This window comes from Dermacentor albipictus, chromosome 7 (assembly GCF_038994185.2).
Source record: "Dermacentor albipictus isolate Rhodes 1998 colony chromosome 7, USDA_Dalb.pri_finalv2, whole genome shotgun sequence".
Taxonomy (NCBI): Eukaryota; Metazoa; Arthropoda; class Arachnida; order Ixodida; family Ixodidae; genus Dermacentor; species Dermacentor albipictus.
Window position 1 is genome coordinate 68,729,818 of NC_091827.1, and position 13,863 is coordinate 68,743,680.

Below are 13,863 nucleotides of genomic sequence, written 5' to 3' on the forward strand. Positions count from 1 at the left end.
ACATAACGATTCGCGTCCTGAAAGTATAGCACCCTGAAATTCGAATGGCTGCCGCGTGCATGCTCGCGAAACTTCAGCCGTCAGACAACACCCGCGAGGCTTCGCGTGCGCTTGCGATTCACTTCGCGAGCCGATTAGAGAAGCTCCATCGCGTGCGCGGGAAAAATTCGGTGCGCCTAACGAATGCTGACAGCCTGAGTTCCCGAGGTGAAGGGAGCGTCGTAATTTTCAAGAACGCAGCACTTTCTCACGCAATGGTTCCGGCTCGCAGCGTGTCTCCATCCTCCGAGTTTTGTGGCGAAGCGCGGCGTTTTTTGTGGGGCGTCACGAAGCCCCACAACTGTGAGGTTTAGGAAAGAGTAGCGGGTAAAGAAAAGATGCAAATGGGAAAAGGGAAGAGGGAGAAAAGGAAAGACGTGAGGGAGGAGAAGATGAATGAATGAATGAATGAAAAAAAAAGCAGCGGCGTTACCACAGTTGCGCCGACATGTTTGTAGTCGAGCGTTCTATAGGGAGCTGGTTTTCATCCAGAAGCCTCTGCCATCTTTTTCGACCGCCTAATCATTCCCTCTCAGCAGCGACCGAGATTTTCTGCAAAATCTCACACTAAGCCTAACAAGTAATGCGTTATACCGGAGAGAACTTACAACACGGCGACGACGTAGACGCGTTGATCTCGAAGTCGCGACTAGCGCGAAATGCGAAAAAAAAACCGACCAATTGTCATCGTGATATCTCAACGTCCGCACAGACGGGACGTTACACAACTTCAAAACACCACTTGCAGCACAAGCCGATTTGGCGCGAACCAGTACGGAAATTGGTGATACGGGTTCCTCCTTTTTATTCCTTCGTGGTTCTTCTCTTTCTCGGCCACTCGTGGCGACAGTGCCAATCTTATCCTCAAACCTGATCAGGAGAGCGGAAGATTTTTCTCATCTATCACGGCGCATATAGTTAAATGGCAAAATACTTACATACTCATGTATCAAGCAATTCACTAATTCTCTAATTCTCAAACGAATTCTCTTATAATACCAGTGAGAAAACATTTTGTAAATAAACTGGCGATGGAAAACTCCCCACTTTCTGTTCCAAAGTGCAAGTGCCTATAACTGGCACTTTGATATAAAGCGTTTCCGTTGCACGGTCAACCGCCAGCACTCCACCCCCCACCCTGCCCTTGCTAAAACCCTGAACCATGCCTCCATCTGTCGCGCGTCTGATTCCAGATAAAGTTGTTCGATCGACGCGCCTCCAAAAGGCCTGCCGTAAACGCCACGGAGGCGCTTTGATTGAGGGCGTGTGTAACGACTGTATCGTCGCTGTATACCGTGGCCACTTCCATTGAGTCGACAATGACGCCTGCGGTTCAGTGAGCCGCTGAACCTAGCAGCTGGTTCTCAAGTGTCCGCCAAGTGAAGCAACAGTAACTTGCGAAAGTTTGAGCTGTTTTGACTTTCAACTGCACCCGTAACACTTGTATAGCGTAAATGAAAAAGAAGAGGACTGCTATGGTTTTCTTTGGCACATTTTGGATAACTGTGCTACTGAGCACCGGCGATCTTTCGTTTCCTCGTGTGATGCCCTGTCACTCACCTTTCGCAGGCGTGCCGGAAAATGAAACCAGGGAATATCCGACAGACACCAGTAACGGTGAGTACTTTCAATCGTACCCTCCAGCAAATATTACTAGAGACGAGTGATATTGAGCGTTCAGTGTGCTGAGAGTTCCGCGTAGTCTACAATGCATTTCGCGGTAATTTCGCGGTAATTTACACGTGTGTTCGCAGTTCATCGTAATCTGTGACTTGAGGGATATGCTCTCTACATACTCCTTCGAATAATAATAAAAATACTGAGCAAGACAGATTCAGCACACTTTACTGAATAAGCGTGTACAATGCACTCACAAGGGCGTCATGCTGTTTTCCCACAGATGACGCCATCCTCGAAGCTCCGCCACCCGAGAAGATCTACGAGGGGAACATCACGAAGAGTGAGTGCTCGAACTCCATTACAACTGGTTATTTAAATGGTTAAAGCAGTCGCTACTAGCGTTTCGTACAACAAAAAATTACTAGAGGCAACTCCGACACTGCGATCCCTCAGCTGTCATGAGATATTATGGGTATAGTACATGGATTTGTCCCGTATGCGTCCTCGTCGCTTTGTACCTTCTTGTGGCCTCGTTAAAGCAAAGCTTTCCTCGCCTATCTTTCCACAATTGGGCGTGTCGTCATTGACGATGACGATTACGATGTTCCACTTTTAGGGCTCGTAACTACTAAGGAGGATAGACGGAAAAACGGCCGGCAGGAGGTGTAATAAGAGATGTTCTTATTCGAGAATGAGAAACGATTTTAAAAAAGTAAAAACAGAAGTAGTTAAAAAAAACGAAAGGGGCTAGAATAGTGTGCGGAGAAGCAGTCTTACTAAAAATTACGAAATAGGTTCTAAGGACGGAGATAATAAAGACCACGTTAGCACAAGATTTGGAGAAACAACTTCAGCGAAATTAATAGTAAACAGAGAAGTAGGGAATAAATCTGCAGGAAATAAAAACTAGCACCGTAATCGTTTTGTTTCAGTTAGAAAATACAACACCGCGCGTCAAACTAAGTCACTAAGCAGGAAAGGACTGCTAGCACAGTCCTTTCCTGCTTGTTTCAACAGTCCCTCTCAACAGGGGAAGTTCCGTATGACTGGAAGGTCGCTAAAGTTATACCTTTCTTTAAATCTTGCGATAAAAGCGCTGTTAACAATTACCGCCCAATATCAATAACAAGCGTTCCCGGTAAGTTACTAGAACACATAATCTTTTCAAACGTAGCAAATCACTTGGAAACTAACAAGTTCTTCTTTAAACATCAGCATGGATTTAGAAAAGGACTATCATGTGAAACGCAACTATTCGAATTGACTACAGATATTTTCCTAAACATGGATAAGGGCATACAAACAGATTCCATCTTCATAGGCTTCGCTAAGGCTTTCGATCGTGTTGCTCATTGCCGTCTCATAGCTAAACTCTCATGCTTAAATATCGATTCCCTAACAGTATCTTGGATAAGAAATTTCTTGTCATTCCGTGAGCAATTCACCGTCGTCGATAACTTTATTTCCAGTATCAGCGATGTAACATCTGGTGTCCCACAAGGAAGCGTACTCGGACCATTGCTTTTTCTGATCTATATTAACGACCTGCCATCCGAAATAACGTCATCCATTCGCTTGTTCGCAGACGATTGTGTGATCTATCGTGAAATCTGCTCAACTTCCGATCACGTCGCTCTCCAACGAGATCTTGACCATATTACTAACTGGTGCTCTTCTTGGCAAATGACTCTAAACACTGATAAATGCAAACTAATAACATTCACCCGCAAAAAGACATTTTCCGCTTTCGATTACTCACTTGATAACAACCCCGTCACACGCACCAACTCATACAAGTACCTCGGCATTCTCCTTACACCTAACCTGTCATGGTCTGCGCACATCGAAAAAATAACTGCTAAAGCTTCACGTACGCTCGACTATCTTAAACGCAACCTTCGTGATGCTCCTGTCCTCACCAGACAAATCGCTTATCAGACTTTTGTAAGGTCACAACTGGAATTCGCAGCCCCTATCTGGTCACCTCGCCAAGCTTACCTAATCGCATCTCTCGAATCGATCCAAAACCGCGCCGCCCGCTTCATTGTCAGAGATTATCACCGCGACTCTAGCGTGACTAGCATTAAGTCATCTTTATCTCTCTTATCTTTTGAATCACGAAGAACCATAGCATTGCTTTGTCTATTTCACAAAATAATCCATAGCATGCACCCGTCCACTCTGCCGCTCACTCGTCCATCTCGTACATCTCGGCGTTTACATAATCATCTCAGTTTCCAGCGTATCTTTGGCCGAACAAATGCTTTCAATTCTTCCGCGTTACCACGTGCCATTCAACATTGGAATAACCTACCAAATGACATAGTTGACATTCTTGACCCAGTATCCTTCAAAGCACGCTTATGCATAATATTTCCATAATTCGTCACAACTAAACCGTACTACGCACCTAAGCAAATACTTGTAGCGAAGTTGTATAGGTTTTTTTTTTGTTTTGTTTGAATGTTTGTTTTGAATTGCTTTAACACTATTACAGACTTGTTCTTCCACCTTCACCTCCTACCATTTGTATAATTTCTTGGTACTTTTTTTTGTTACTTCACACAGTCGTTTGTTTCATTTATCCCGTTATTTATATTGTTAGATATTTGTTCTTTCATGTTTACTCGCTAACAATGTATAATTTCTTTTTACTCCTTTTTTTTGGTAATTCCTTGTATCCTCCCCTCACGCAATACTCCTTCGGGAGCCTGTGAGGTAAATGAATAAATAAATAAATAAACAAACATCCCTGTGTCTAAGCTTAGTGTCGAGGCCGCAAATGATAGCTTTACCGGAATACTTAATCCCAATCCAATCTTACACGAATCAGAGCTTCTACGTGGTGGTGGACGCCGTCGTCGACTGTCTTGTGAAGTAAAAATGGACGCTACCCTAGCCGCCGCACTGGCCGTAGGGTACGTACGGTCACTTTCGTGAGGCATCGTTTCCAATTTTTTTCCTCTTCTTCTTTCTCCTTTTATTCCCTTTACCCCTTTCCCCCGCACACGGTAGCCAGCCGGTACTTACACTGGCTAACCTCCCTGTCTTTCCTCTCCTTTGTCTCCTCTCCTCCTCTTCGTGAGGCATCGCATGACTCGGCACCGGACACGGCGGCATATATAGATACAGTTGACAGTGTTTGTGTCGCTGTGTCCAGCTTGCTGGCGTCACACACTGCCAGAGGATGCTTTCGACCGTCTACTTCGTCGAGTCAGGTACCTACTGATGCGAAATTTCGCGCGACTACGATTGCACCATTGAAAATGATCGCTCGCGAATACCAACCCCCGAACGAAGCTTACATTTGCTCGGCGAGGTATGCGTCACCGTGGGTAATGACCGTTACGGTATGCGTTTCGCCGCTCAAATCTGCTGGGAGTTTTTTGTCGTGATGCCCCTTTTTTCGTCTTTGCCGGCTCGTCGAAGCATCGCTTACGCCGGTTTCCATAGTGCGATGCGCTTGTACATTGTTTTAATTATTTGTTGTTCTGTATACGCTCTATGCTTCCAACTTGCCAAGCAATCATCGTTTTCGAAACTCAGCGAAGCAACAAGTCTCCATGCGCGTCTATAGTGATTGCAAAATTATGGCACTTGCAGCGCTATGATTTGATAAAGATGACCAGTTTTGAAAGTCAGAAAGCAGTTGGAAGTTAGAAGGACGAAGTTTACGGCAAATACGCGTTGACTAGGCAACGCTATCATGCTGTCGGAATAGCCAGGCTCGCACCTCCGACGAGGCCTCTGGACTTTCGAAAAGTTGCGAAAGGCCTTGATCTCGGCGCCGTGCTACGCAATTATATCACGATGATGATGCTATGATGATGGGGATTTATTGGTATCCCCTACGAAACCGGGCTGTGACAAAGAGCCACCTAGCCTCCTTTAGTTACTGAGGTATGCTACACATGCCCTTTATTCTAGCATTTTTGTATACATCTCCTTATTGTTTCTTCTCTTACAGAAAGCTTCTCTGTCTCCCTTGTACCACTACCTATGCATGTAATGGATCCGGTCCTATTAACCTCTTATCTGCTCCCCCCCCCCCCATACTCTAAACGTATCTTGCTTATCCCGTCTGGTTACCGGTTTATCCTTACGTCTGCATTAATTAAATCCAAGCGCTTCTGGAAAGTGTACGTTACCTACAGGTCTCACTGAGTGAATCCCTTCGCATTCCGTTACGATTTGCTCAGTGGTCTTCGGATTTTCGCTGCGGCATGCACATGGCTCATCTTGTTTCGAGCATTTGCTGAAGAATGTTTTTGTCCTTAGGCAACCAGCTCGAGCCTCAAGTAGCAAGGCACTTCCCTTCGTGTTATCGTAGAGATCTCTCACTTTTCAAATTTCTTTCTTCTCATTCTCGTAAATCTCCATAGTCCTTCTTTTTTGTTGTTGTTTCCACTCGTTGCATCCAATTGACTGCCTCTGTTTCTCTCGCTTTCTTTTTTGATGGCTCCTGGTCGTCTGTTCGCACTTTCGTTACCCCGTACTTGTTCGACAACGTTCTCGATCTCTTCCTCCATTCTGCGTCCACGCTTTTCAGGCGCGGATACTTGCGCACTGTAGCCGCCCATTGCTAACTTCGACGGCAAGTTCGGCGCGCACTCTGGTGTGAACCGGGAGCAGCCAGCAGGCCGAGCGCGCATCGCCCTCACGCAGTTGTTCTCCGTTCGCAACCAATCAGCAAACGTTTCCCTCTTTCTCTATCATCTTTCACTTCCCACTCCCTCTCCCCTGACGACGCTTCACCGTGCTCCCTCACGGGTTGCAGAATCAAGCGTCCTTCCTTTCCTTAGATCACTTTCATCATCAGCAAACGTCCGCACGTAACTCCCACAATCGCAAAGGTAGAGGAAAGCGAAAGCTAGGAGCGAACGGCTTTCAAAGAGACGCCGAAGTAGCGGATTTTCCACCTAATGCCACAGTTCCACTTCGTGTAACGCGGCGCATCAGGCACGCGCAAACCACGAAGGCGCTGCCGGCGGTTGTCGCTACTCTTAAACATCCAAGATTCTTAAGCTCCCATGGACACTAGCGGCCTCCAGTGACTAATTTTGCAATAATTCCCGTGGTCACAGCAAATGATGGAAATATAGGCGCCTTTGTATCATGTCCTCGGAGAGCAAGCCGCTTAACAAGCCTTACGAGGTAATCTTTGGCGCAAGATAAGTGACTACCCTTAGCAACCATAATGAGATTACAGGCGCGGGGAAAGGGACGAAATTGGTATCGAAATAGGCGCACACAGGCAGAGGTATTGGGTCGCACAGCGTTCGAAACGCTGCGCAACGTTAACGAGATTCAGAAGAGTAGGTGGCGCCATCTAACGGTCGGGCATTCAGAGAGAGTCACTTTTGACTCGGCGATTCACAGGCGCGCTGTAGTTTCGTCGCCGAGTTGGGGTCTTTTTTTTTTTGCGTCGCGGATTTTGCCGACGCTGGCGCCGCGTGCATTTATTTGCTTTCTCAAGCACGTGGCTCGGCGCCTGCCTCGCCGTTGCGATTCCCGCAAATCACGTTATCCCCCATTTGCATCCGCATAACCTCGTTAGCTGTACTTCCTTTTTGTTTTGTTTTTTTCGTCCGTTTATGTATCTAAATGAACCCCCCTTATTTTTTTTTTTCGTTCTCTCCCTCTCTCTCTCTGTCTTTCTTTCTCCGTTTGCGATACTTGGTATTCTACGAATCGTGAGTGGTTTAACGACTCGCTAGGGCCTTATTTTAGCGCGTAGTTACGGGATCCCGTCCGCACCGCATTTCAAACACGTCCCCTACTTTGCAGTTATCCTTTTCTCTTTCTTGTTTATTTTTGTCGCGAATGAAACGCTTCAGAAGTGCGGGAACGAGTGTTCTTTCTGGATTTCTACTTGGCTTTCCAATTTGCCGCGGCTAAACCTTTCTTTCAAAGATTTCTTTTTCCTTCTTTCGCTTCGGGGATGGAGGGATGGGGGAGTGTTTACGGTTTCCTTTTTTCCTTAATGGACTAGCGGGCGAATCTCTTTCTCGCAGTCAATTATAACGGGACCTGCGGGAGAAGCTGCTCCTACTTTATATTCTGGGGCGTAACGTCCCATAGCAGCACACGTGCTGTGACATACGTCGTTGACCAGCGCATATTCGTTACTTCAACAGCATGGTATATTTTCAGTGGTCAGTGTCCGTGTATATTCGTTCAAGCCTAAATTGGGAATTCTTCTTTTCAAGTCTCTAGCCGGTATCATAGCAGCTGATGTATTGCAAAAATCGCGTTTGTTCAACTCTAACCCAACTAGGTTTGCCTCGAACAACACTTTGTTTTTGCTATCATATGTGCACACGTACTATGGCAAACATACTGCTACTTTCCGGGCTTTTCAGAATTGGAATACAATACCATTAAGCGCTAAGCAATTGTTATCCTTAGGAGCGTTTCAGAAAGAACCTGTTTCACTTATTATTCACTCTTAAACGTTGTGTAACTAATCCACACTGCTATATTGTAGTCGTCTTTTTTTCTTTATATTTATTATGTGCCCTTGCATTGTTCACTGTGTTTATATTCATACGGCTCATATTACTCATGTATATTTGATTTGTTTACATTGTTACAGCCGATTACGTAATGCAATTTTGTTGCCAATTTTTAAAATTTACCTCCGCTCAAATTCCAATAAGAGGTCCCCTTTCAGCTTTGTGCTATGGAACCGGCTTCTGTATGTGTACCCCAATGCGTGTATTGGATTTCAAAGAGAGATGTCTCTCTCCATCAAAAAAATAAAAAGAACAAAGAAGAAGGCTCTGGGTTAATCTTAACTACCCGTCTTCTTTTGTTTTCTCCTAAATTTCCTGCGCACGGTACACGGCTGCTCTGCGTTCCCATGCTGCCGCGGTCGGAAATCGAACCCGGGACCTCCTTCGCAGCAAAAGAACGCCGCAGCAATCGAGCCAGCACGGCGGGTGCTGTTACGTTGTTTATTTTTTTATTTTTTTTTCTTGCAAGGGTTTTTTGGCTAGGCATTTCGTATTTCTTGCAAGGCGCTTTCTGCGCTGGCACAGCACGGTTGGTTCCCAAGCGACCTCAAACGGCTTCGCCTTTTTTGTTTCGGGTTCATGACTACATCCATTCCTTCATGTTGCAGATGTAGAAATAAAATAATACGACGTAGCAATACAAAGTAGCAAGAAACTAACGCGAATGGCTTAACATAAGAGCGCTATCACAAGAAAGCTACAATACGAGAAGTCGGCTGGCTCGGAATACATTTAGAACGGGCAACAAATAATCACGTGTACTGAAAAAAGAGTCAAAGAAAAAGTAAAATAAGAAAAGTGTAGTTGATTTCGGAGATGGAGACTCAAGCGTCGAGAGTCCCTCTTCCACTAAAAGCCAGCGCGGCGACCCCTTTGCTGCCCAAGTGCTCCGAGGTGCCCTGGAGGGTCCGACGCAGCTTCCCAAGTTGTCCGACTCTGCGCTACGGCTAGGGAACTGACTGCGCGGAGTGACCTATCCTCCCGAAGGGATTAGACTGAGTGCGCCGGCCATAAAAGATACATTGCCTCGAGAGTCGGATTCCCCCCCCCCCCTCCCCTCCACCCCTGAAAGAAGGGCCCGGATGTGGCGGCACGTGTAGGCTTTCGTATGCGAGCTAAGTCCCGGTGTAAACACAGACACACAAAAGCGCGTCTCAACGTCCTCGGTTAAAGTTGGGGTAGCACGAAATCAGGAAAGCACGTCTAACATGTTTTTCTTAAATATTTTGTTCGGTATTAAGAGTAATCCTAGTTCATATGTGTGACACGTGAAAGAAATGCAAACGGCTTACTGCCGCACGAGCCAGTTCCATAAGTATTTGCCATCGTCCACTTTAGGGGAGTGAAAATGAGGAAAATTCAGTCCCTAATACATACATCCACCGACCAGGGGCGCCATAACGTAAAACTATTCCAAACTTCTCTATTCCAGTTCTGCAATCAGCCCTCCACGATTGGTCAGAAACGTTTTTGGTTAATATAATGGGGATAATATGGATAATGGGGATACCGTTTTAGCGTCATTCTTAAGCTTCCGTTGCATGCCGCGACGTCACGAAAACCGCGATAGCTGCCCGTCTGATATGACGTGTACACAGTGATTATGCATGACTGGACCGAACAAAACAAAAATAGTTATTTCTGGTTCGACACCTTTTCCCCTTAGACCTCAGCTATTAGTTAAAAGTTTTAGGGCTACAGCCACTCCACCTACCTGTCACGCGACGTCACAATACCGCGAAAACTCACCGCGTCAAATGGACGCATACCCGTTAAAGATGCATTAATATGCCGAACAAAACTCAATTTTCTTCTGAATAGCCACAGGCTGCCCCGTTCCGAAAGGAATAAAAGATGGCTGCTGCCGATGGCTCTGGCACTCGTTACTCGCCCCTGCCGGAGAGCATGGGTTTATTTGCCTACAATAAAACTTTTTGCGTGGCCGTGTAACGTTTTCGAGGACTTTCGGCACGTTTACGACCTCGCTCTGCCAACTCTTCTTTGCTGAGGATCCGTTTTAGCGTCATTCTTAAGCTTCCGGTGCATGCCGCCGCGTTGTCGACGAGCCATTGCAAGCTAAGCAAGAGAAAGTGGACCAATCGCAGACGCCGGCACCACCCTTTTCATCCGGTTATCGATATTCAGTGCAGTGGCTCGGCCCCATCGAATCCCTCTCCACTTGAGCGTGCTCCTCGCCTCTTGTGAGCCAATTAGATGAGACAAGCCGCTCAGTGCAGGCAACGTTATTCTTTTTTCAAGCTAACAAACGTGACCTCCTATGAACGAGGGGATCATTTGATTGGTTTGTTCAGACAACCCTGTGGGTGACCGCCCGATGCTTACGTCGGCGGTTACGCAAGTTTGGCGTCAGGAGATTGGAATAAAAAATATATTAGAAAAGTTTTACGTTATGCAGCCCCAGCGCGACGTACTTCCGCCATGGCTTTACGCTTATGTCGGTGTCGCTCTCCTGTAAAGCATTAGGTCAACACTGGGCCCATATCTATCTATCTATCTATCTATCTATCTATCTATCTATCTATCTATCTATCTATCTATCTATCTATCTATCTATCTATCTATCTATCTATCTATCTATCTATCTATCTATCTATCTATCTATCTATCTATCTATCTATCTATCTATCTATCTATCTATCTATCTATCTATCTATCTGTCTGTCTGTCTGTCTGTCTGTCTGTCTGTCTGTCTGTCTGTCTGTCTGTCTGTCTGTCTGTCTGTCTGTCTGTCTGTCTGTCTGTCTGTCTGTCTATCTGTCTATCTATCTATCTATCTATCTATCTATCTATCTATCTATCTATCTATCTATCTATCTATCTATCTATCTATCTATCTATCTATCTATCTATCTATCTATCTATCTATCTATCTATCTATCTATCTATCTATCTATCTATCTATCTAATCTGTGTACACACGTATTTATTGAGTATTAGTTTCCACTGCTTTCCTTATCTGGTGCTTTTCTTTCGTTTCTTTGTGCTGTTGAAATACTTTTCTTTAGGCCCTGAACATTCGGCCCATTATATTATGCCTTCGGGCCTTGCAGTTGGAGGCAAATGAAATTATGTACGGTGTCTATGGAACTCTCATGTGCATTTCAGTAATGAATTTCCCAAACGACTTCAATTTCCACGCACACACACACATAAAAAAAAAATCCCTGACTTCTTCGAGGGGAGCAGCGGTGCACCAACTCCTGTGCGCTCACACGTCGGCTTACCGTGCTGCAGGCTACGGCTTCGGCTCGTGTGGCGTGCGCGGCCGGTTCGGGCCCACGCCAGCGGACTGCGCCGCGTGGTACGCCAACAGCAGCACCCGCGTGGCGGTGCTCACCAAGAAGCAGCAGGCGGGCGTCCAGGTGTGGACGGTGCCGGACTCGGGCGTATACACGTGAGTAACGCTTCCCGTGGACGCGCATGCGCATCACGGCTGTACGTACACCGAATAACGTGTAAACTGCTCGTTGTATATTGTAGCCAGAGTCACCTGCCATCTACTTTTCCCCACTTCCCTGTCGCCCTCCTTTCCCCTTACCCCGGGGAGGAGGAGGCTAGGGACACGCTATCCCGCAGACCTCTCCTCCTTTCCCTTAAAATGAAATATCTTCAACCTGGTACCCCACCCCTTCCCCCAAGTTGCTGGGCCGTGCTCCCTAAGGGTATTGCACGAAATAGCGACTCGTCTTCTCCACAGTATCTTTCTCTCTCTAAGGTATAAACGCAGGGGTTTCAGCAAGGCCTCGTCCTGAAGGGTTCGCGTCCGAGCTAGCGTGGGGTTCATGGGCCGACAAATTCATCGTCCAACACTGGCCGAGGTTAAGCCCGCAAAGTGCAAACATCCATCTCCACCAAGAAAAGTTGAAAGAACTTGTTCCCCTTTATTCCTGATCACACAGAGTACATTCATACGGAAACAAAAACAAAAAGCGTTGACCGTTTACTAGAGCTAGAATAAATAGATAGTAACAGTTTAGTTAGTTATTGGTTTGCTGAACTATCCAATATGTTAGGCTTTCGGGTGGTTCAAGGGACGCGAAAGAGGAATGTCGGGTTAACTTATATTCATGCATGGCGTGTCTGCAATTCTAGAGCGGTTACTCTTACCATGGGAGAAGGCTTATACGGAAGTAAATAAATAAACCATCATGAACGCGCTAATCCGGTCTGGTTGGTACATCGTTAGGACGGGAACAAACAACGCTTGGACGAGACGAAGTGGGGACGACAGACAAAGCGCTGAACTAACAAACGCCGGTTTATTGTGTGGAATGCAATATATACGGAAGTACGGGCTCAACGCAGAAGATCAAAAACCCGGTATGTTCGCCGGCAAAGGAATGAAATGAAAGGGGAGTCGTCAAGCAGGCTGCCATGTTTTTGACAAATAGTTAATGTCACAACTCTGCAGAGAAATAGTGAGCACAGTGACGCAGGGAGTTTTCATGCGATTGGATAAAAAAACGCTTCGCAGATCTCGCATGCCTCTTGCTCTGTACATCTTCCTAATATTGTGCAATCTTGAAACACCGTTTGCAGCCACATTCCTTGTAGTGCAGGGCTAAATGGCTGGGTACTGAACCTTTCAGTGAGTATGCACGCTCTCTAAGCCGGTCATTCAAACATCCGCCTGTTTGGCCAATGTAGCAGCGTTTGCACTTGGGTAGAATCTTATGGACAACTGCATGCGCGCAGCCAACGTAAGCTGTTTCGGGGTCTTTTTTTTTTTCACAGATTACCTTTCTTGGGCCTTCCTTGTTGCCTTTGCGGCATAGCGCCGATAGCTTGTCCCTTGCGCTGAACCCAACGCGTACGCCTACTAAACTGCGGACTTTTTTAATCTGTGCGAGACCTAACGGACGTAGGGTACGACGCCTGTGCCCCTATGAGGTGCTTTGTCCTGTTCGTCACGTTGAGCCCTTCCCCTAGTCAGGGTCACCCAAAACCTTTCTTAAAGCGCCTTCAGCAGGGACCTAGGATACCCAGCTTGAGTGAGCCGGCGCGCTTGATGTGTAAAGCTACTAGCCACTCGGTGGTGGCATGCACTAGTCAAGGCTTCTCTGAGGCAGGAGGCTGCAATACTTCTTTTAACTAAGTTTGAGTGCGCATACTTGTAGGGGAGAGTATTTTTACTGCTTATAAGATTCCGCTCAAGTGCGAACGCTGCTTCATTGGCCAAACAGGCCGATGTTTGAATGACCGGCTTAGAGAGCAGGCACACTCACTGAAAGGGTCGGTACCCAGCCGTTTAGCCGAGCACTGCAAATAATGCGGCTGCAAACCCATATTTGAAGATTGCACAATATTGGGAAGATGTGCAGAGCGAAGAGCACGCGAGATCTGCGAAGCGTTTTTCAACTAATCGCACGGAAACTCCTGCGTCAGTGTGCCCACTATTTCTATGCATATCTACGACATCAACTAGTTGTGAAAAAGACGTGACAGCCTGCGTGACGACACACGTGATGTGATCATTTCATTCCTTTGCCGGCCCACATACCGGGTTTTTGGTCTTCTACGTTGAGCCTGTACTTTTGTACACATTGCATTCCCCGCAATAAATAAACCAATGGTTGTATAGTTCAGCACCTATAGTCTGTCGTCCACACTTCGTCCCGTCCCAGCGCTGTTTGTTCCCGTCCAAATAAATCAGTGTTGATCACGCAAC

General features: G+C 46.4%; 1 protein-coding gene across 3 annotated transcripts in view; it reads left to right on the forward strand.

Moving 5' to 3' along the window:
- The window catches only part of LOC139048013 (leukocyte tyrosine kinase receptor-like), a 178,500-nt gene that overhangs the window by 74,771 nt on the left and 89,866 nt on the right, over nucleotides 1–13,863 (forward strand). For all 3 annotated transcript variants that reach the window (XM_070522340.1, XM_070522341.1, XM_070522342.1), the window contains exons 8-10: nucleotides 1,609–1,656; nucleotides 1,940–1,999; nucleotides 11,430–11,589. In XM_070522340.1, the coding sequence (XP_070378441.1) occupies nucleotides 1,609–1,656; nucleotides 1,940–1,999; nucleotides 11,430–11,589 (268 nt within the window). The remainder of the gene's footprint in view (nucleotides 1–1,608; nucleotides 1,657–1,939; nucleotides 2,000–11,429; nucleotides 11,590–13,863) is intronic.